This window comes from Camelus bactrianus, chromosome 17, assembly GCF_048773025.1.
Source record: "Camelus bactrianus isolate YW-2024 breed Bactrian camel chromosome 17, ASM4877302v1, whole genome shotgun sequence".
NCBI classification, from domain to species: domain Eukaryota; kingdom Metazoa; phylum Chordata; class Mammalia; order Artiodactyla; family Camelidae; genus Camelus; species Camelus bactrianus.
The window spans coordinates 2,712,311-2,733,925 of NC_133555.1; the positions used below are offsets into that span (position 1 = coordinate 2,712,311).

A 21,615-nucleotide genomic window follows, 5' to 3' on the forward strand; every position below is an offset into this window, starting at 1 on the left:
AGACCAAGAACCATCCCCAGGAATCAAATGACCGCAAATGGTAGCGGCCCTGCCGGCAGCGGAAGGGATACTGTATGCCTTTATCAGACCCAAGACAGAGCAGCAAATTGAGAGGTGTGGGAGCCAGACCTGAGACATGCCCTCCCCCCAGGCTCCTTCCCGGGGTGGGGCTGGGGGCAGCGCTCGGGCTGCCAGCCCAGCACTCCTTGTCGCCATTCTGTACGTGGACTCCACCACCCAGAGGGTAGTGATCCCCAGGTCTGAGCCCCTGGGCAGTGCAGATGCCCAGGGAAAGATGACGAATCGAACACAACAGTGATGGCGGTGGCCTCTGTTCCCACTCGGGGTCCCCGGCACATCCCAAGGTGAGTGGGGACAGGCAGCTGCACCCTGCGCACATGCAACTGCCCTGAGGTCAGGGTGCTCTCCTAGACCAGACCAAAAGCCCCCTCCCCACAATCTGGCCCTCACCTCCGCACCCACTGTCCCTGAGAAACACAGAGACCAGTATTCACAGCTTTTGAGCTCTCGGGGACCAGGCACTGGCTGCTCACGTCCAGTGCTTCCAGATGCTAAAGACTGACTGCTGACTCCTGCCATGACCTTGATGTGGGCCCTGCCCATCATGTTAGACTTGGACTGCCCAGGCTCTCCCACATCCCCCTCCTCACTGACCACCAGGGAAGCCGCCCTGGGTGGTAGGCTGGTGGTGTCACTCATGTCAGGCCTGTTAACCTCTTTAAGCCTCAGTTGCTGCCTCCGTGAAATGGGCATGATAACAGCATCAATATATCAAGGGCTAGTGAGTGGACCGAACCCCAGAACCCAGGGAAGTTTCTGTGCCGAGCACAGCGCCCGGCGCGGGGTGAGCGCTCCGTACCCACCAGCATCGCTGCTGTTATTATCACGATTTCACCTCATCATGCTCCGTGACGCCCTGCAGGACACAGCCTCGCCCAGAGGCAAGCACAGGGGGCTGATCCAGCACCTGGCTCCCCAGCCAGACTTGGGGTTCACAAGGGAGCAGCCCCCACGACAGTGCGTGAACGATGATTGAATGAGCAGACCTCACTTCCAACCCCAACTGCCACAAGCTGAGTGACCTCGGGCAAGTCACTGGGCCTCTCTGAACCTAGATTTCAGTACCTGTGAATCTCACCCACTGGGAGAAGACGTAGCTGTCACCTGGCACGTGGCTGCTGCGTAACTGAATGGTAGTATTAGAATGATTATATCTGATGGAATTACAAGCACCACTGGGAGGTGCAGACAGAAACTTCCCCACTTTGGTTTTCCCCATAGCCCTCCTGCCGTTTGAGACTGATTTATTGTCTGTTCCCCACACCACACCCACCACTCCTGCTGCCTCCACAACATAATGCCTTTGAAGCCAACACTTTGTCACGTGCCCTGTCATGTCCCCGGATATTACTGACGCATAGTAGGCACTCAGTAAATACCTGTTGAATGAATAGATGAATGAATGAATGAACGAACGAACGAATGAATGAAAGCTCCGAACAGTGACCAAAACCCAGGGGAGCTTTATTTAGTGCTTCTTACTTGCCAGGCTTCACGCTGGGCAATTTGGGAAACTGCTCTGCTCACCTGTTCCCAGGAACGCCGCCCGACCCAGGTTCCAAGAGGCTCTGACCAGGCAGGTGCGGAGCCGTGATGAACCCACCTGCTCAGTACAACCTTGCCCAGGGCCTCAGCACAGCCATGAACCTGGGCTTCATGCTATTTGTGGGGAGAGAGGGTGGAAAGAAAGTAATCTTCACGGAGCACCTGCTACGTGCCAGACCCATACTTGGAGGCTCTGTCGCGTGGACACCGCTCCCTACAGTTTTACAGATGAAGAAACCAGGGCTCTGAGAAGTAAGCGGATTCACTGCAGCCGCCAACCCCGAAACGGGCAGAACTGGGATTCCAGGCCCACGCGGGCAGCGTCCTCCCACGATCCCAGCCACCTCCCTTCCCAGGTCCGCACGGCGTGGGAAAGCCCACAGTTGAGAGAGATTCTTTTGACTTAATGCAGCCATCCTTATCCAAAAGCCTTGATTTTTGCCATTCAATTGTTACCAGTTCAGACATCAATAAATAATTTATAAGTCCCATTCAAATGGGAAGGCTTTCTGAGAGCAGGATTTGAAAGCAGAGAGAAGGTAGACAAGGGTCCCAGAATCTTAAAATCTCAGTCTCTCCATGTGAGAGGCCACATTAAGCTCCAACCAGCCATGCCCCCTTCACCCACCCCAGGCAAGTGGCGATTTCTCGTTTTGCCTGATGGGGAACTGAGCCTCAGGGAGGTGACTTGCTCAAGCAGAGCCAGGATGCAAACCCAGTGGTCATGTGCCGCCTCCAACCAGCGCGGAGGACACCCCGGACCCTGACCATGCTCCGTACTCCAGGGATGACCCCCTCTCAGCCTGAGGAAGCCCCTCCAGGTGATTTCCCAGTCCTGCCTCATTTGTCTCTTCCTGCATGTCTGCAAGGGCGGGTCTAAGATGTCTGTTTCACTGCTGCAGAAACAGAAGGAGGTGACAGGCCCAGTGGCACGTGGTTGGTAATAAGAGCAGCAAAGTCATAAAATGCTTACTGTCTGCCAGTCTCCTCCCTAAGCACTCAATATAGATCAACTTGCTTAGCTGGCAACAACCCTATGGGATGGGGAGCTTTTATCTCCATTTTACAGATGGGGAGATTGAGGCCCAGAGGGGTGATGGAGCCTGACAAGGATTCAACCCTAATCAGCCTGGATCCAGAGTCCAACCCACCCTCCTGCCTTGAGGTCATGATACCCGCTCCAGCCCTCCTGACCCCTGGCTCTTTCCCAAACCTACCACGTGGGGTCAGTCAGCAGAGAACCCCGGGCTCGGCTGTTGTTAACCACGCCCCCTCCAGGAACAGACCCAGCGCCGCCTGCCTTGACCATCAACCTCTCCCTCTTGTCCACGAGCAGAGGAAGGACCTCCATCACACCTGCTTCCCGGCGGCCTCCTTGACCAAGCCATGTGCCCCGTCCCTTCACTCAACAGACATTTCTTGAGCGCCTCCTATATGCCAGGCACCGTGCTGGGGGCTGGGGAACCAGAGAGGAGGGATTCAGGCGTGGCCTGTCCTTCTGGGGAGACAGATAGCAAGACCACGTGACTCAGGGGCAGCTGAGGACTCTGCAGAACACAGAACACGGAGGGGACAGGGACAGGGTGGGGTGAGCAGGGGCAGTGTGGGGTGGTGCCTTTTGATCAGGGAGGAGCCAGCCATGAGGCTGAGGGGCTCCAGGCCAACAGGCAGCCCCTGCGATGGGCTGACGTGATGTGGGCAGTGGCGGGAGGAGGTGAGGCTGTAGAGGGCAGTGCAGGGCCTGCCTGCCCCACCATCCTGTCTCGGGCAGAGGTCCCTCCTGTCCCCAGAATCAGAGGAAAGTCTCCCAGAGCCACAGACATAAAGCCCGCCAGTTCCTCCTGGAACAATACGTTCACAGAGGCCAGGAGACTTGCCCAGGGTCCCCAGTCACTCAGCGAGACCAGGGGGATGGGGACCAGGGTCTCCCGGCTCCCAGCACGGAGTCCTGCCCTCACCTGCACCACGTGCTCCTACATCTTCACCACGATCCGCCTGCAACTCCAGGTGATTTTCCATCCAGAAGCTCAGGTGGCTTCAGCCCAGAACTTGGGTAAGATGGAGGCTATCAGTCCCTCCTCCCGGCTCCTTCCTCAGTTGGGTGACCCTCAGCAAGGGCTCTCGCGCCCGGCCTCAGCTTCCCCATCTGTGAAATGGGAACCACCAGGACACTGCCCAGCTGCCCTGAAGATGAACTGAAGCCCCTGTATGCAGAGAGGCCCAGCTCCCTAGAAGGTGCTCGCTAAAGGCCAGTGTTATCACTGGGGTGAACCTGCGGAGCCCGGCTGACGCCCTCCACGCATGCCAGCTCCATAACGATCCCGGCGGGTACAGAGGAAATAAACTGATGTCCGAGCCTGCCCGAAAGATTCCATTCCACCGCCCTGTGCGGCCACTGCAAATGGTTTGCACCGGAATATTATCTGGGTGTATTTACGGTATCTTACTGGAAACCACAAAGTGCATTGTATTTTTTTTTTCTTTTGCTATTTAAAGCCAATGGGTCAGAGAGTGAGCAATCTGCAGTGACACCGGCTGAAATATATGATGATTTGGAAAATATACAGATGGAAAAATGTTGCTTTTGCCAGCCCCACGGCATGGCTCTCATAGCCCTTCTGGGCCCAGAGGGCCCCATTGGGCTGTCTCCGTCCAGAGGAACTAGGGAGCTCTGGACGAACAAACAGAAGAACTGGGGGTGCAGGGAGCATGTGTTTGGGCCGAGCCCAGCTGAGGTAACAAGCCCATGGAGATGGAATCTGGGCCCCCAACCTCTGCCCTTGTCTCCCACCTCGGTTCCATCCAAGGATCTCTCTTCCCAGTGAGCAAGACCAGAGCGCAGTGCCAACCACCAGTCAAGGGTCAACAAATGCCCCTTCCTGCCTCCAAGCCCTTGTACACGCTGTTCCCTCAGTCTGCAAATGCCCTTCCTCCCCAGTCTGCCTGGTGAGAGGCCAAGTAGCCTGGTGGTTTCCAAGCAGGGCCCCGGGGTTGGGGGGCACAGTGATAAAGGTGGGTTTGCAAACTGGTTCCACTTCAGGGTGGTAGATCTCTCGAGGCCTCAGTTTCTTCCTCTGTAAAATGGGAATAATAAAGCACCTGCCTCTGAAGGCTGTTAGGAAGATAAAGCAAACCAAGGCCCCAGGCCACGTCTGGAAGGGCTCCAGCAGCAGCAGCTCTTATTGGGTGCCTTACTGGTTAACCGTGCCCACCAAGATGCAGCTCCAGGGTCCCCTCTCCTGGGGCCATCCTGACACACGCTCCTTGGCACGTGGCCCAGCACCTTCTCCATCCTTATTCTGTGTCGGACTGAAAGATCTGGAAGATGGATCTCTCCCCATGAGTCTGTGGGCAACAGGATCATTTATCCGTGAAGCCCCCACAGTCGAATGTGTGAGACTGTGTGTGTGAAAGTGTGTGAGTGTGTGTCCGCCGATCCTACAAAAGCCGGCAAGAGAACATTACAACAAAAGACTCATCTCAAAGAATAGTGTCAGGAGAGCTAAAACCCAGGATGAACTGAGGCTTGCAGAAAAAAAAATGCCAACGAGACAAAAAGGCCTTTGTTAGCTGCGTTCTAAGCAAGAACGGGTAAAGAATAGGTCTCGGGCTCCGGCGAGATGGCGTATTGTGAGGAACCGGCAGAGAGAGGGCCAGGCTGCCCCTCGCCACCGACTTTCTCACCGGAAAGGGCTTCGAATCGTCCCTCCAAGGAGGCATTCGCTTGCCAGGCATGTGCTCCGGCCAGTCTCCCAGCCCGAGACGGGAGAGGAGATGGAGCCACTGTGTGAGGCACACGGATTCCCAGATGTGGGATCCTGAGCTGCCGGGGGGAGCGCTCCGGAGGGGAAGTGCTGAACCGGGGCAGAAGCAGAAGCCCAGAAATGCTTCCTAGGTCCCCGGCGTGTAGATAGAGAAGGGTGGTCCCCAGGGCCTGAATCCTAGGTCATAGGTGCCCTTTCCTGGAAAAACTCCGCAGGGGAATACCCAACAGGAGGTCGTGAGTATTTGAAAAAGAATAAAGCCATCCCCAGGAGCTCACATCAGGAAATCACCATTTCTCTGCTGACAGTGATGCTGGAGACATAGCCGATTTCTATTCATGCTGAGGATCTGATCGTCGTCTTCCCACATCCCGTCTCTCCCCGGAGGCAGGGAGAGAGATTCTCCGGATAGCTCCCATCCCAGGCCAACCAGAGTCTGTACACAAAACCCTGCGGATGGGGACAGATTCACCCCCACCTCTCTCTCCAGCCTCTTTCCACCCTCCCTAGCCCGCACACTAGAGCCAGGTGCCCGGACCACTCTGGACCCCTGGCTCTGGCTGGGTCACACCTGCAGGTCTTCCTCGGCAGCTCCTCCCTACCTCACCCCTCCCTTTCCGGGTTGTGGCCTCCAATGTGAGGTGACCCTGCAGGCAGCCCACCTCGCTCCAAGTCCAACACCATCCACCCAGTGCCCTCACCTCTTCTACCAGATCCCAGAGCACATTGCGGCCCCGATGTTGCTGTCTGTCCCCACCAGTGAGCGCCCGAGGGCAGCCCCTGTGGTCAATTCATCAGCCATTTACCATATGGAAGATGCTAGTAAATATCTGTGGGAGGAGCGGGTGGGGTATAGCTCAGTGGTAAAGCACATGCATGAGGTCCTGGGTTCAAGCCCCAGTACCTCCATTTAAATAAATAGAACTTAATGACCTCCGCCCCCCCAAAAAATAAAAAATTAAAAAAAATTTTAAATCTATGGAAGGAAGGAATGAATGGGTAGACACACTGGGGCAGGGGTGGGGGGTGATTCCTATGAGCACTTAACTAACATTTCAACCAAATGCACCTGGGAAAAACAAATTTAAGATGCTGTATGTGCGGGAGTATAAACTGGCGCCGCCACTATGGGGAAAAAAAGTATGGAGGTTCCCCCTCAAATTAACAATAGAGCAGCCCTATAGCAGCTCTCCTTCTGGGTGTTTAGCCAGAGAAGATGAAAATGCTAACTCAGAAATGCATCTGTACCCCCACGTTCATCACAGTTTACTCACAACAGCCGAGACACGGACACAACCTGAGTGTCCATCGCGGGAAGGAGGGATAAAGAAGACGCAGTCTGTATATGTGCAAGGGACCATCACTCAGCCGTAAAAAAAAAACAAAAAAGGAAATCCTGCCATTGCAACAACGTGGATGGACCTTGAGGGCCTTATGCTACGTGAGATAGGCTGGACAGAGAAACACAAATACTGTATGGTCTCACTTATATGTGGAATCTTAGAAAAATTTGCACAAAGGAACGCCACATGTATGCTTCAGATACAGTGCCTCTTCGCTCTGCGTGGTGCAGCGCTGCCGTATGTTAAGCCACACCCGCGCGCGCATGTTAGACGTTGTTGTAGAGAAAGCCAGGGATTTTGAATTTTGTGGCTGATTTAAGGGACTTTGGAGAGTAACGTTGACTAGAATTGACCTCACTGCCCACGTCCAAATCAGAGACTAGAACGTGCCTCTTCGTCGACCTTGGGGAAGGATGCCAGACTTGGGGGTGGGTGAATAGCCTTTCTGTGGATTCCTGGTTAGTCCCAAACCACAGTATGCGCATGGTCAATCTGTGAGGGTCTCCAGCACAGCTTCCTGGTGTGGGTGCTTCTAAACAGCAGTTCCGCCAGGTGGTCAGTGAGTCTGAGGTCAGAGGAGAGCAGGAAAGCCTGCTCAAGGTGCTCTCTTGTCTGCAGGACTTATCAGAGCCTTTAATACACTGGCTTCCTCTCAAGCAGGGAATACAGCACGCTGAGTTCCCAAATTTATCATCCAAGGAGCCCTCTTTTTTTTCCCTGGAGCAGCAGGTTGGGGCAGGGAGGGGTGGAGACCAATGTTCTACTGAACAGATGGGGGACAGTTCCTCCTGAGTCAGGCCATGGTGGGTGGGGGTCCCCCCAAGGCCTTCACCTAGTCAACATTTGACCCCATCTGAAGCCAACGCAAATGTGGGAGGGGAGCTAACAGAACGCTGGGCCGACATGGATCAAGATGCTACATGCAGGGATGAACATTCAGCCTTGTATTCTGGGTCAGAAAGGAAAAGCGTTCACCCAACAAAGAGAGTAGAGCGCATCCCGTGTGTGCGGTGCACTCAGACCTGTGCCCTAAGACAGGCAAGACCCCCAAGGACTCGGGGCAGCTGGACGTGCCGGCAGAGAGGAGCCGGCCTGCCTGGGGATCAGGCCTCTCTCCATGTGTTGCCCGAGCCCCTGCTGTGTGCCAGGCTGTGGGCCAGGGGCTGGGGGAGGCGGGGAGAAGACGACTGACAGGTGTGGGCTCCCTGGACCTCCCTGGGGCCGAGGACCCGTGCCGGGGAACAGTCTCGCAAAAGTAAGCAAAGTCACTTGTGAAGGTGGTAAGTGCTGTAAAGACAACAGCACAGGGTGACCTGCCGGGGAGGCCGTCTCAGGCCTCCAAGATGGTCAAGGAAGGCCTCCTGGAGGAGGTGGCATTTGGGTGGAGACCTGCATAACGCTGGGGTGTGCACGTTGCCTGCCATCACTCAGCAGCCTCTCCCTGTCGCTGTTCCGCTCTGGCCCCTGTTCCAGAAGGAGTGGGAACAGGGGTCTGCACCAGTACCCAGGGGTGCCCGCAGCCACAGAGTCCTTGTGGCTGGGGAGACCCAAGGACAATACAGCTGTGATTTCTGGGGCTCATCCTGGGCGCCAGGCATGGTTCTGGATGCCTCGTGGGGATAAGCAATCTCAGCCACCCGCCACCTGTGACTTGGCTACTGTTGTCACTGCTGTTCAGCCGTGGCCCACGGCTGGGAAGGGGGGAAGCCCAGGAAAGCAACAGCGGGCGGCTTCAGGGCTGCCCTGTCACACGGCGCTGCCGCACAAACAAGCAGATCAGAGAGGAGGCGCCGTGGAGTAGCGCAGTGACGCAGGGGAAACACAGCAAAGGGAGGCGCAGCTGGGGACGGGGTCCACACTGCATGGCGGGCCCGGCCAGGGGCTGACACGCAGGCCGAGGATGGAATGACGGAAGAGCATCCAGGCAAACGGAACAGCTGGGGCAAAGGCCCTGGGGCAGGAAGCACTTTGTCATGCTTGAGGGTGGGAAGTGGGTGACAGAGCTGGCGTGGAGAAGGGGTCGGGGTGCCGGTCCCAGGCAGCTGCAAAGGACCAGGGGGCCTGTTGGCATTTTATTCTTAGAGCAACAGGAAGGGCTTCACATGGGGGGACACCGTGGTCACAGCGACACTGGGGAGCTTCTTTGCCGGGTGCTGCGTGGCTGGGGAAGTGGGGTACACTAGGGGGCTGAGGTAGTTGGGCACAGCTCCCTGAAGGTGGAGATTTGAACCAGGAGGCAATAGTGGAGGCGGTAAAACGTGGACAGACTGAGGGATATATTTTGTAAGTAGAGCCCAAATGGTGAGCTTAGATGAGAAATAGGACCAATGGCTTCTCATTCTATTGTGCACCTTCCCTGTCCTGCTGCACCAGGAATACAATCTTGAGCAGGCATTCCCAGTTCCCTGAGTTCTTCTTCACAGAAGACAGGCAGGTGGGCCTCCCGGGAGGGCAAAGGGGCCTCCTCTGACAGCTAACCCGCCAGGTGCCAGCGTCTGACATCCTTAGAATGCTGCTGCCACCTGGCCAGGTGGGCTACGTGACGCGGATGCCCGGGCTTGTCCTGCTGACCCACCTCCCTGGGGCCCTGCCTGATGCAGCCCTCGCTCCTCCGCCCGTGACACAGATGACCACGACGGCCAGACCTGACGGGAGAACACACAACCTGACGGAAACGTGGGCAAAAAGCGCCAACAGGCAACTCACAGAAGAGTAAACACTCAGCTCAGCAAATACAGAGGAAGAGCTTCGACCGCATCGCTGCTCGGGGAAACACACATCAAGATGACAGGGAGAAAGCATCTGATACTCATCCTCCAGGCCAAAATGAAGACACCTGAACAACCCCGAGTGCTGGAAAGGCCGCGGGTCACTGCCACCGGCTGGGGGCGTGGCACGTGGCCCAGTCACTGAAGAAACCAGGTCCGTCCTCGTGCCCTGAGACCAACAACTCCATTTCCCAAGATGTGCCCAAGAGAAGCATACACGTGGCGCCCAGAGATGCACACAGGGAGGCCTGTGGTGGCACCGTCAGTGACGGCCCAGACGCCCACAACCGAGGCGTGGTGCACAGATGCGTCTGTTTACCACGGCTGAAAGCAACCGACGGCCGCTACGGGGAACCACACAGATGAGCTCTGTTAACAGCAAAGGGGAGAAAGTAAATTCCGGAAGACTGCCGGTAGCATGGTGGCTTCCCCTTATAAAATTAAATGCAACTCAAACTAAACCATGTACTTCTGGGGGACAAATCAACAGGACAAATTAGACATAAACAAGCAAGGATGGGAAAGGTAAGGCTCAGGAGACAGAGTGTGGCTTCAGAGGGAGAGGAGGCACGAGGGACGCTCACAGGGGTGGGTTCAAACCACCTGTCCCTGATCCAGCTGCGTGCTGGTGGTGGACTTGAGCAGACTGCATTTGGAGGTATGATCTTTAAAGAGGTGATCAGCGTAAATGAGGCCAGTAGGGCGAGCCCTCTTCCAACCTGACTGGCATCCTTAGGAGATTAGGAAACAGACGTCAGGGCACGTGCACAGAAGGAAGACCGAGTGAGGACATAGCAGGGAGGCAGCCGTCTACAAGCCAAGCAGAGGGGCCTCAGAAGAAACCAACCCTGTGGCACCTTGATCTTGGACCTCCAGCTTCCAGGACTGCGTGTGAGCTGCCCAGCCTGTGGTCCCCTGCTCCGGCCACCACGCTGCCTGGGAGCCCTGTGGGCAGCCCTGCTCCCCAGGAGACAGTTTGGGGCAGCCCCCAGGCCTCGCCAACAGAAGCTCTGCTGCCTGTGGCCCCCGTGACGGTTTGGGAGGGACAGGCGTCTAGCCCTGTTTGTGGGTGCAGTCAGAGTGAGCCGCGGGGCTTCGCGGCTGCTGCCCCTGGAAGGTACGGCTCGTTCCTGCAGGCCTGGGGCCTGGTGCTGCGAGGAGGCCCACACCTGCTCTGAGGGCCGGTGTGGCCCTGACTTCCGTCACTGAGGCGCACACAGTCCCCTTCCCACCTTGGGTGGCGCACGCTGGGTTTCGGCTTCTGTTGTCCACGGGGACCAGGCCTGGTCCTGCCACGGCCGTCTCCTCTGGTCCCAGCAGTAAAATCCAGAACACTCACTGGGGGTGGGGCAGAGCCAGGATCACAGTGGGGGCTGAGGACGTGGAAGAAGGCGGGCCTTTGGGTCTCCTGACAGGATGCAGAGCCTACGCTGCCCACCCCGAGGTCCATTTTCTCCTTCATCCTCAGTCTCAGAGCCTTGTCTCGCAGCTGCACAAACAAAAGACTACATTCCCCAGCTTCCCTTGCAGCTAGGTGTGGTCACGTGACTGGGTCCTGGCCAATGGGGTCTGAGCGGGAGAGTGGGTGGAGCTTCTGGGATGTCTCTTCAAAGGCAGGTGATGTGCCCTGATGCCCAGAGGGTGGACTTGATGGCCAGACCCCCCAAAGTCAATGACTACACTCCTGACCCCTCACCCCTACAAGGCAGCCCCTGTTGGCTGGTCATTCGCAGAAAAAGGCAACCCCCAGGGGCAGAGCCCTGAGGAAGAGCCCAGAAAGCATAACTCTGAGGCTTGCTTCCTGGTGTCCTGGGGCAGCACGCCCATTTACACAGGAGGAAACCAGGGCTCAGGGGGCAGTGACAGCTCGGACACGCAGGGGTCTCGTCTTGACCCACTCTTCCTCTGCTCCCACTGCCACCACCTGTGAAGCCCAGGCCAGGGGAACTCCTTCCTAACTGGCCTCCACATCATCAGTGTCTCTCGATCCTGGCAGCTCATGGCCAAAGCCACAGCCACCGTCACCTCCTGCCAGGAGACTGGACTAGCTTTCTAACTCCCTCTGTTACCCTCTCATTCCCCTGCATTCCATTCACCAGAGGAAAATCCAAACCCCTGACTCGGCCAGACAGATGTCACACTGTCCACCTCCTGACCGCTTCTCTGACCTCTGAGCCTTCCTCTTCCCCCTTCTCTCACTGCACTCCAGTCACACTGCCCTCCCCACTGTTCCCCAAACTACCAAACGCATTCCTGCCTCAGGGCCTTTGCACTTGCTGTCCCCTTTGTCTTCCCCTAGACATGCTTGTGGCTCACCTCCTAGAGGCCTTCCCTGACCACGGAGGTTGAAAGAGCAGCTTCCAGCCACAGTGGGCACTCAAATTTTTTGTGAATCAATGATTAACAACGAATGAGTGAATGAATTTTGTACCCACTCCAATGACTCTTCCAGAACTCCTATTAGATTGAATCATACAATGTTGCTATTTTACGGGGCCTAATACTGTTGAATAGTGGCGATTTCATGTGGTGCGACCTTACCTTGGCAGTCATGCCCATTCTCAAAATTCCCCAATCGTCCCTCCACCTAGAAATTGAAACTGCTCAGACTGACCCCACACACCGCCTGGCTCCAGCTCCCAGTCCCTTCCAGGCCCCTCAGGCTTATTGCCCTAGCATCGCAATCCAAGAGGTTTTCTTGGCTTCTGTTTGCTTAAATTCCCTGAGGCAACCTCTCTTACCCAGGTCCACCTCTCGAAGAATGCTCCTTGCCCCAGGCCCCTGCTGCTCCTCAGTGTACACTGGTGGTGCATATCAGTGGTATTCCCCGCCTCTGCCTGCTGTGGGTCCCTCGACTGGACAACTCTGGGCAGCAGAGGCTCCCTCGTCCTGGGGCTCCCTGCGCCGAGCCCTCCTGTCGACCCCTGCAGGCACTATTACAACAGGCTGGCTATTCCAAGACTGGGAGCGGTGCTGGGCCCCTCACTTTTGTTGACCTTGGGCAGGCTGACCTGAGCCTCAGCTTCCTCATCTGTAACATCTCACATGTCAGCAAAGACACAGTCTAAAATAATGCCAGAATATGACATTGAATATGACTGGCCCCTGCGTGTCTGAATATGAAATAATGACAGGGGTGTGGACAGAAGGCAGAAAAGCCACAGGGATGATAAGGGTGAGCTCACAAGATGGCATTTCAGGGACTGGAGTCCCAGTGTTGATGTCCCCTCCTGGCATGGGCTGGGGTGGTCCCAGCCTTTCTCTGGGCCTCAGTTCTCCAGCTGAAAGGTGAGTCCTGCCCAAGGTTGAGAAGAGGGAGACAGGAGGGTGGTATAGACAAAATCCTACATCTCAAAGGACGTGCATGCGGAGCGGAGGCTGCTGCCTCCTGCCGCCCTCACCCTGCACCTGGGATCCCAGGCCCCTCGGGTGTGAGTAGGAAGGTGCCTACAGAAGATGGTGACGAACAAGCCTGGCAGCAGGACCGCCATGTTGCTGCTCCTCCTTCCAAGAAGAAGGGGAAGAAAATATTTCCGGGGAAGGGGCAGGGGAGCCCTGACCCCCATGAGCTGGCATTCCCAGTGGGCTGGGAACAGATGCAGACGGTGCCTGATGCTTGGCTGGTGGGATGGAGCTTAGTGGTGAGAGGGGACTTCAGGGGAAGCTGCGGGAGACCTGGGTGCTGGTGGGGAGTGACATTCTCGGAGAACAGGGTGGGGTCTGGAGCTGTGGGAGAGTCAGAGAAGTTCATGGTGCCCAGGCCCCAGAGCAGGACCCACTGTTGTGTGCTTGGGAAACAGGGCGAGGCTGGGTGGGCGGGGGAGCAGAGAGATGGAATGAAGAGGAGGGCAGAGGGCTGCAGGCAGCCGATGACCAGTGGGGATTTCATTCTGAAATGAAGGGAAGCCTCCAAAGAGTTTATGCAGAGAAATGGCAGGATTGATTTCCATTTACAAAGGACAACCCTGCAGGAGGGGCTATAGGATGGTGGGTGGTGGGGGAAGCTGGTGGGGGAGGGGGTGCCCAGGGGCCCAGAGATGCCAACTGGGTGCCCTGAGGGGAAGGGAGTGAGGACAGGGAGCAGTGGCTGGATTTTGGGTGCATCTTTTCAGCATGAGCTGGATTTGCTGATGCTGGGGCTGAGAGAGAGAACTCGGGGGTGCCCTCTGAGCCGTCAGGCAGGCCAGGTGGATCACTCTAGCCCAGCAGCCCCGAGTCTGCCCTGACTTTCAAGGAAGTTCATGGCTTGGCTCAGAAGTGAGCCTGGGGTTCCCAGCCCCCTTGTCCAGATGCACAAAAGCAAGAAGTCACACAACATGGCCTTCCCCATACCAACCGAGGCCTCCCGGCAACCAACATTATCCCCAGGCACTGCCCACTAGGCTTTCCTCACAATTGCTCTGGAAACCAAATGGGTGGCCCAACACTCCACGTGCACACACGTGTGTATATATCCGTGTGTGTACGTGCATGTCTGCACAACCCAGCATCCCCATAAAACAAGGGCTGGAAATGCAAACGTCCACAGTGGCCAGGAAAGTCGTATAAAGTGACTGGGTGGCAATGGAGAGAGGTGGGGACTGCGGCAGGGAATGAGCTGCCCGGCTGCACACACAGCCACAACATCTTAGTTATGTGGGCACAGGTGTAAGCTATCAGGAGCGCTGCCACTTTTTCAAAAGAAGCCAGAAATTCCAATTTTTAGGTAAAACAGAGAATCTTTAAAATGTGGGCTTCAATTTAAAAAACAGGACCAGTGCTGTATCCATCAGCCAGTTTGCATTCGGGCCAGTGGTGGCTAGTTTGCAACCAAGCCAGGAACGGCTCGGGTGGTGTGGGCCCTCGTCAGGAGACCCGAACTCATGCTGCGGCAGCTGCCAGACCCCACATCTGGGGCCCTCCCACCTGGGGCAGGCATGAGGGTCTCCCCATCGCCTGAGCCCTGCTGGGGTGTCTGGGTGAGCACGTACCCACTTTGAGCTCCTTCCCGAAGACGGTGCGCTCCCCCAGCGCCGAGCAGTTCCAGCGGCCATTGCGGAACTGAAACTGACACTCGTCCAGGCCCATTTGCGAGCCTTCTCCTATGACGATGATGGCGTCGGGCCGGCTCTGGCAGATCGCCCGCTGTCTGGGAGCCAGGCCTGGGATCTTGTTACAGATGATGCTCGCGCCCAGAGCTACCACTGAGGAGAAGCCGCTGTAGCAGGGGACACGGAGAGACAGAGCGTTAGGCTAGCAAGGTGCGGAGCACAGCCTACAGGCCCTCCCTGGGTGACCAGCCTCGCCCCCCTCCACGGCTCCCAGCAGGGGTCTCCCAACCTTTTTGATCCTGCACCCCAGCCCATGTTCATTCATTGATACTTCCCGTCCGTGTGTGCACAACGTGGATGTTAAACTAGTGAGGCCTGATTTCTTTTTTAGACCCAAAGAAAGACGACGTGTGTCACAAACATTGTCAAGTGGACTAAGCCAGTTGTCTTTGCATCTCAGGGAGGATTTAATTGAGAGGAAGCTTAGAATCACACAAAGTGGATTGTTTAGGAATCATCTCTGTGGGGTAAAGTTGCAATGCAAGCCAGGGAAAGGTAACCACCAGGTGTCACGCAGCGATGGCCTCTGAAAGGGTGGTGGGTGCACGGATGTTCATTAAAGAAGAACCCCTGCTCGCACATGTTAAATGTGTATAAAGCATGTGTGTGTATTATCGCGAAAACGTCTTTAAAAAGCAGTTGCAAACAGAAGTTCTAGTGTCTCCTCCCCGCATGCCAGTGCAGTACGTGTGTCCCACTCCGGACACAACTGGCCTAGAGGATGCTTACAACTCCTGCAATGAGGTTTCCTGTCCTCCGAACCCACTCACTGCACAGACCCATACAAGACACCTATCAGAGCACAGGCTCCCAGGCACCATGCCTGGAGATGAGCCAGGCCCTGCCCTGGAGGGGCTACAGCAGGAGATGATGCACATGTCACAAGTGAACGCAGCAGGCCGTTCGGTGACGTACACTGCAAAGAAAGTCAACAAAGATGCTGGGAGGGCCAGCAGGGGTGGGTCTGGGGGGGAAGGGAGAGGGGCCGCTTTAGCTGGGGTGAGATGGCAGCTGAAACCCAATGGTCCGCAGCCAGCCATGGGAAGGTCTGGAGCAGAGTATTCTGGGCAGAGGGAACAGAAGATGCAAAGTCCTGGGAGGGGAACACGTTTGGGACCACCACGGATCAGAAAGAACCACACAGGCTGATCCAGTACCAAGGCTCAGGGAGGGGAGGGTCTGGGAGAGGAGACGGCCCAAGACTAGAATTTTCTCAGAAGCATCAAAAAGCACTGAAGGGCTGTACGCAGGTTATGGACAGGATCCCATCCCTCCGGCCCCATGGGGGAGAGGACTGCGGGGCTCCAGACAGGAGCAGGGAGAGCAGGGAGGCCAGAGGCGGTGGCCTGGCCTTGGTGGCAGTGGTGGGGGTGGCTGCAGATGCAGCTGACCAAACTTGCTGATGGATGAGGTGGAGCTGAGGAGAGGGGTGGGGAAGGGTACAAGGGACAGAGAGGCATCAGTGTGACTCGTATCTGGCATGAGGAGGGGTGCATTTCCTAGCATCTAGATAACTCCAAACAAGCTCCAATGGTAACCGTGATGATGCAGGTAGCCCTCCCTTTGCACAAGGATGACCCACTCGTCGGGGCTTCCTTTTGGACCATCGTTTAAACGTCATCGAGCACCCTCTGAAAGAGAAGACCTCACTCTGGTTATAACAGTAAGAGCTCCCACTCACGCAGGCTGCAGCCAACCGCAGGGCGAGCGAGGTGCCTTGCTTTCCTTCCAGCCCAGGCTCAGCCATGGGAAGTTGTTTTGGAATTCGAGTTTCTTAAAGCGAGGGTCCCCTGGCCAACAGCACAGGAGATGAGGTGACCCCCTCCTCTCCAAGCGCATAACTGGCCACTCCTGCCCTGTCTCCCTCTGCTCCTGCCACACGCCAGCCCCGTTCCTGCCTCGGGTCCTGGATCCTTGCTGGTCCCTCTCCCTGGAAGCTCTGTCACTGCCTGGGTTCACATGCTTGGCTTCTTGCCATCACCCTTGTAACCTCAAGGGTCACCTCCCTGACCGTCCCAGCGAAGGAACCTGCCTCCGCACCCAATCCCTCCTAACTTTCCATCACAGCCTGTTTTATTTACTTAATACTCTCGATTACTCATGGGCTTCTGAGATGTTTTAATGGACCTGTGTGTTTTTGATTTGTGTGCTCACTGCTGTATCACTCGTTTCTCATCAGCCCATGAGCTCTTTGAAGACAGGGAAGCTGTCTGCTGGTTCGCTAGATGGCTACTGAGTGAACTGGGCACAGAGCTTCAACAACGCCACTCAAGGTGACTGTGCCATGGCAGGTGCCCCCAAATTGCCTTGGATGCACCAGTGGGCGCCTGCTGCGTCCCTGTCCTGCGCCAAGGCGATGTGCCAGGCGCCACCACAAGCGCCAGCCACACGGCCTCTCTCAACAGCCGCCTCGGGCGGGAGTCGCCATGTCCACTGCGCCTGTCCACTTCACAGGACTAGAAAACAGGGCTCACAGAGGCTGAGATCTGGAGGCTACCGGGGCAAGGATCTGGAACGGGAGCCTGGCGAGAGCTCTCAGTCATTATCTCAGCCACTAAAATAGAGTCTAACGCAGAGCTAAACTCTTTGGAAGGTCTGAGGAAGAGGCAGCATAGAATGATTAAGTCAAATGGAGATGTTCTGGCCACAAGTCAGGAGGAACCTCTGAACACGCAGCTGGCCACCAGGAACTCCCTCCAGCAGCAGGCCGTAAGGACCTGTTAGGGTCGGGAGCGCACAGCAACCACAGGCTGGCAGCCAAGCATCCAGGCCGGGGGTGCCATCCAGATTTTCTTCCCCTAGAACCTGTGTGACCCTGGGCAAGTCACACCCCCTCTCTGTGCTTCAGTGTTCCCATCACTAAAAGGAAGATGTTAATTAGATCTCACTTCCTAGGGCTGTCGAAAAATTAAGTGGGTTAAAACACAGGAAGAGTTCAGAAAGTGACAGTAACTACTCAAGAAATGAGCTGCTGTAACAGTTACTATTACTGGATCTGACTGTTACAAGAGGCTGGTGCTCGTCACCTGAACTACCTAAATAAAATAAATATAACCCCCGAAGCCCTGCCATCAGTAGGGGGAACTGGAAGGCCTCTCCAGAACCATGGGACTTTACCTCTCATGCCCATTTTAAAGATGGATAACCCGAGGTGCAGAGAGCAGCAGGCTTGGCCCCAAACCACTCTGCAACTCCTCCCGACCTGGCCCTCTCCCCGCCCCAAAGGGCGGCCGCGGGGCGGAAGGCCGGGCGCCCTCGGTGCCTCCCTCCCACCCTCCCTCCCTCCCTCCCTCCGGGCAGCCGGGCCCCTGCGGGGACTGTGAGGTCTCGGCGCCGGCGGGAGGTCGGGCGGGCGGGGCGGCCAGGGGAGGTTATTTTCTGTTGTTTTCCCTTTCTCTCTCGGCTCCCGGGTCCCTCCGCCCCGTTTCTAATTAAAAAGGAGATAAAGCCGCACGCGGCCTGCGCCAATCAGCCCCACCGGCTTCCTGGATGCTGGATGCGCGCGGGGCGGCAGGGCGCGGGCCAAGATGAAGATTAAAGCAGGGGAAAAAAAGAAAAACCACCCAGACGCGGGCGAATCAATAACACTTAAAACACACCGGCAGGCAGGCAGCGGGCGACCCCGCAGCCGCCTCTCGGCCCGCGGTCAGGGCTGGCAGCCGCCTCGTCAGCTCTGCGCGCACCTGCTTGCCGCCCGGCCGGCCGGTCAACTTGCGAAATCCCCGCTCCAGAGCCGCGGGGTGGCGAAGCGGGGACTGGGAGTGACAAAACACAAAGGACCCACCACACGCACCCTGGCCGCTGCTCCCCAAGCGGAGCAGAGCTGGGGGAGTAGCTTGCGTGAAACCTGCCAAGGTGGCCCGCGAGCGTCAGAACCTCTATCCATCCCCACAGCCCCCTCCCCCACCCCTCTGGGCTCCACGCGCATTATCTCCGAAGTACAAAGGGTGACCGTGCAAATGCAGCTCCAAGACGCGTCCCGAGTCGCCCCCTCCCACCTTCCAGCCAGAGCGCCGCCCCGGCCCCACCTCCTAGAAATGCTGGGGTGAGGCGGCAAGGGCTGCTCCGCGGGCCCGCCGGCCGCCTCGGGTGCCCAGTTTTAGGGGGCGGGGTGTCCCGCCTCTCTCTGGCGCTAGCTCTGCGAGCTTGTCTCCCTAGATGTCTCGGGCCATCTCCTGTCCTACCTTTGTGTGCATGTTAGGATGGTTGGCGCTGTCCCCTTGGCCTGGGATAGGGCTCTGGGAGTCTGAGGGCCCTTGGACATCGGGTGGTGGCAAGGCTCTGAGCAGCGGGTACCTGTTCCCTGTTCACGGACGGCCCCGCCTACCAGCCGGGGACTGCCCTGTACTAGGAGCGGCCGTGCCCGCGCCTCTGTGTACAGAGTTCCTCTCCCGCTCCGGGGGCTGAGCTCCCTGGGAGCGGCTGTGGTCCTGGCTGGGTGTTTCTGCTGGACTTGCTGTTCCCATGCCCTGGTCTGAAGGGTCCCTGGTGAGAGGCTAGCCCTTTGCAGCGGCTAGTCCTCTTCAGAGTCCCCCAAGCCGAAGCGTACCTGCTGGCTGGCCCCGGTTCTGGGGGTTTCCAGCCTTAGGCGTTCTCGGGATGGCCGGTCCCCCTGCCCCTGTCTCTGGAGCAGCACCCGCCCCTGGGGCTCCCGCCTGAGGGGGACCTTTGTGCGCCCACCGCTCCCGCACCGCGCCCACCCCGCCTCTCCGAGAAGCCAAGTAAGTTGGTGGCCGGCGGCGGCTCGCGCGCGGCGCAACCGCTCCCCGGGCTACGCCAAGTTTGTCGGGACGCGCGTGCAGGGGGTGTGAGCGGCCCTTACCCGATCCGGAGGTAGACCATGCCCAGGCTGAGAAAGAGGTGGCCCAGGCAGCGCCGCGCTTTCCGGTTCATAGTCCCCGCTGGCCGCCGGGGCCGCGGGCCGGGCTGTGCTGATCCCGCGGGCCGGCCCTGGCGGGGCAATCAACATAGCCCGCCCGGGAGGCACGGGCCGAGGCTTCCCGGGGCCGTCTGTCGTGCGCCCGTCCGCGCGCTCGGCGCCTGAGCCTCGCCGGGAGCGCGGGAGCCACGGAGCGGGAGGAGGGAGGGAGGAGCGAGCGCGCGGCGCGGGGCAACGCCGGGCTGCGCACGAGCGGCCGGTGCAAGTGTGCGAGGCGCGGAGAGTGCGGGGGCGCTGCAGCCGCCCGCCCCCGCCCCTCCCTCCTTTCTGCCGTCCCTCCCCCGCCCCCTTCCCCCGCCCGCCTCCCCGGAGCGCCCGCCCCGCGCCCCCGCGCCCGCGGGACAGGGCCGCCTGCTCCAAGCGCGCTCATGCTTGCCCCACGCGTTCCCGCGGCGCCCCCTCCCGGCTTAGAGGCGCCAAGCCGGGGTGGGGGGCGGTGGGAGTCCTCACGACCCCCACCCCGCGCTAACTCATAAGTTGCGGGACGAGCGGACGCCCAGGGACTGTCCTCGGGTTGGAGGGAAATCAGGACTCGGCCGAGAACTCTCGCGCCCTGGCCTGCCTCCCCGTCCCCGCCACCTGGCCGAAAGCACCCAGCTGGGGGCTGTTAGGCGCACTCGGGTTCCCCTCTCGCGGCTTCCAGCCCAGCGTCAGGGGAGAGCGCCCCCTTCCGCACGGCTACTGGCGGAACGGGGATAATTGGCTCAGCGTATTCCTCCCCACCCCCGTCTAGTCGAGGCGGGGCGGCAGGTGGGTGCCCAGGTGGGACAGCCTCCTCTTGAATCGCGCTCCTAGAAGACAGTCGAAGTCGGGCTGAGGCCTGGATGCCCCGCATGCAACCAAGACGTGGGGCGCCCGAGCCGCCGGAGGGCTCCGGGCGCAGCTGCTGCTCAGCGCGCGCTCGCGGCGACACCTGGCGGGCGCGGCCGGCGGTGCAGCTTGGCCTCGCTCCCAGGGACAGCGTCCGGGCTGACCAGCCGTCCTGATCCCTTCCTGTGATACTCCCCAGTCCCGGGAGCGAGGGGCTGTTGGACTCAAGTTTCAGGTGAAGGAATTGAGGCTCACGGACGCGAAGGTGTTTTCCCAAAGTCACCAGCTGGTGAGTGGCAGGGCCAATTGGATACAAGGCCCACCTGACTCTAGTGAAAGCCCCTCCCCACACCTGCCTGTCTTTCTTAATTGCTTTTCTAAATCACACACGATCCCTGAAAGCCACGATCCATGCGTTCATTCCCATTCTACAGATGTCTGTGCCAGGCACCACGGTGGGCACCGCAGATGCGGTAAGGAACAAAGACAATACCCTTCTCTCTGGAGCTGGTGAGGGAGGCAGACCAGAGATCAACAAATACGTAACTGCAGACGTCACAGGTGCCAGTGAGGATGGTAACACGGGGTGGTGGGAGAGACAGCGCTGGGTGCTGGAGGGCTGACTCCAGATCTGAGAGGTGGCGCCCCAGCTGAGACCTACAGGACACGGAGCTGAGGGCCCGCCCTGCAGGAAGGCGGGCAGCAGCGCCGAAGTCGGGTGGGTGTGTGCGCCAGGAGGGGACAAGGGCTGTGCTGGAGAAGGAGAAAGAAGGCCAGCAGGGCAGGAGGGAGGAGGTGGGGGTGTGCCGATCCCACAGAGCCTACTGGGCACCTTGGGGAGCCTGGCTTTCAGTGGGAAGCCTGGCAGGAAGACACTGGAAGGATGCGTAGAAGGGAGACTCATCTGATTCGTGTGCTTGAAAGCTGCCCTGTGGCAAGTCCACTAGGCTGATGGAGAGGACTGGGCAAAGCGGCCCAGACCAGAGGGGAGACTGCCCCGTGGCCCGGGGACCAGACACGGGGGGTTTTGGTGAGTATGGCCTCTCAGTGAGAGGTGGGTTCTCTGTGTCCCCCTGCTTGAATCCAGGTGGGCTTGTGAGGGCTTTGACAGAAGTGACACCCCTTCCCTCTTGTCATCTGGAACACTCCTCTGCAGCCCTGAACCACCGGGGGAGGAGGCTGTGGGCTGCCATCTGCAAGGAAGCTCAGGCGTATTGAGAGGCCATGGTGGGCTTTCCAGCCCATGGTCCCAGTTGAGGCCAGTGCTGGAAGTGG

The 21,615-nt window shown here is 58.2% G+C and overlaps 1 protein-coding gene and 1 long non-coding RNA gene across 3 annotated transcripts in view; one reads left to right on the plus strand and one right to left on the minus strand.

Annotated features, from left to right (window-relative positions):
• WNT7A (Wnt family member 7A) overlaps nucleotides 1–19,775 on the minus strand; it is a 59,898-nt gene extending 40,123 nt beyond the window's left edge. The window contains exons 1-2 of the mRNA XM_010953114.3: nucleotides 19,414–19,775; nucleotides 14,472–14,698 (exon numbers count right to left, since the gene is read on the minus strand). Of these exons, the coding sequence (XP_010951416.3) occupies nucleotides 14,472–14,698; nucleotides 19,414–19,484 (298 nt within the window). The 5' untranslated portion in view covers nucleotides 19,485–19,775. The remainder of the gene's footprint in view (nucleotides 1–14,471; nucleotides 14,699–19,413) is intronic.
• Nucleotides 18,693–21,615, plus strand: part of LOC105067501 (uncharacterized) — a 33,854-nt gene continuing 30,931 nt past the window's right edge. Inside the window, exons 1-3 of one of the 2 annotated variants that reach the window (XR_012499810.1) lie at nucleotides 18,693–19,312; nucleotides 20,264–20,629; nucleotides 20,775–21,370. This is a non-coding gene — a long non-coding RNA (uncharacterized LOC105067501). The remainder of the gene's footprint in view (nucleotides 19,313–20,263; nucleotides 20,630–20,774; nucleotides 21,371–21,615) is intronic. The other variant, XR_012499812.1, reaches the window with a different exon arrangement.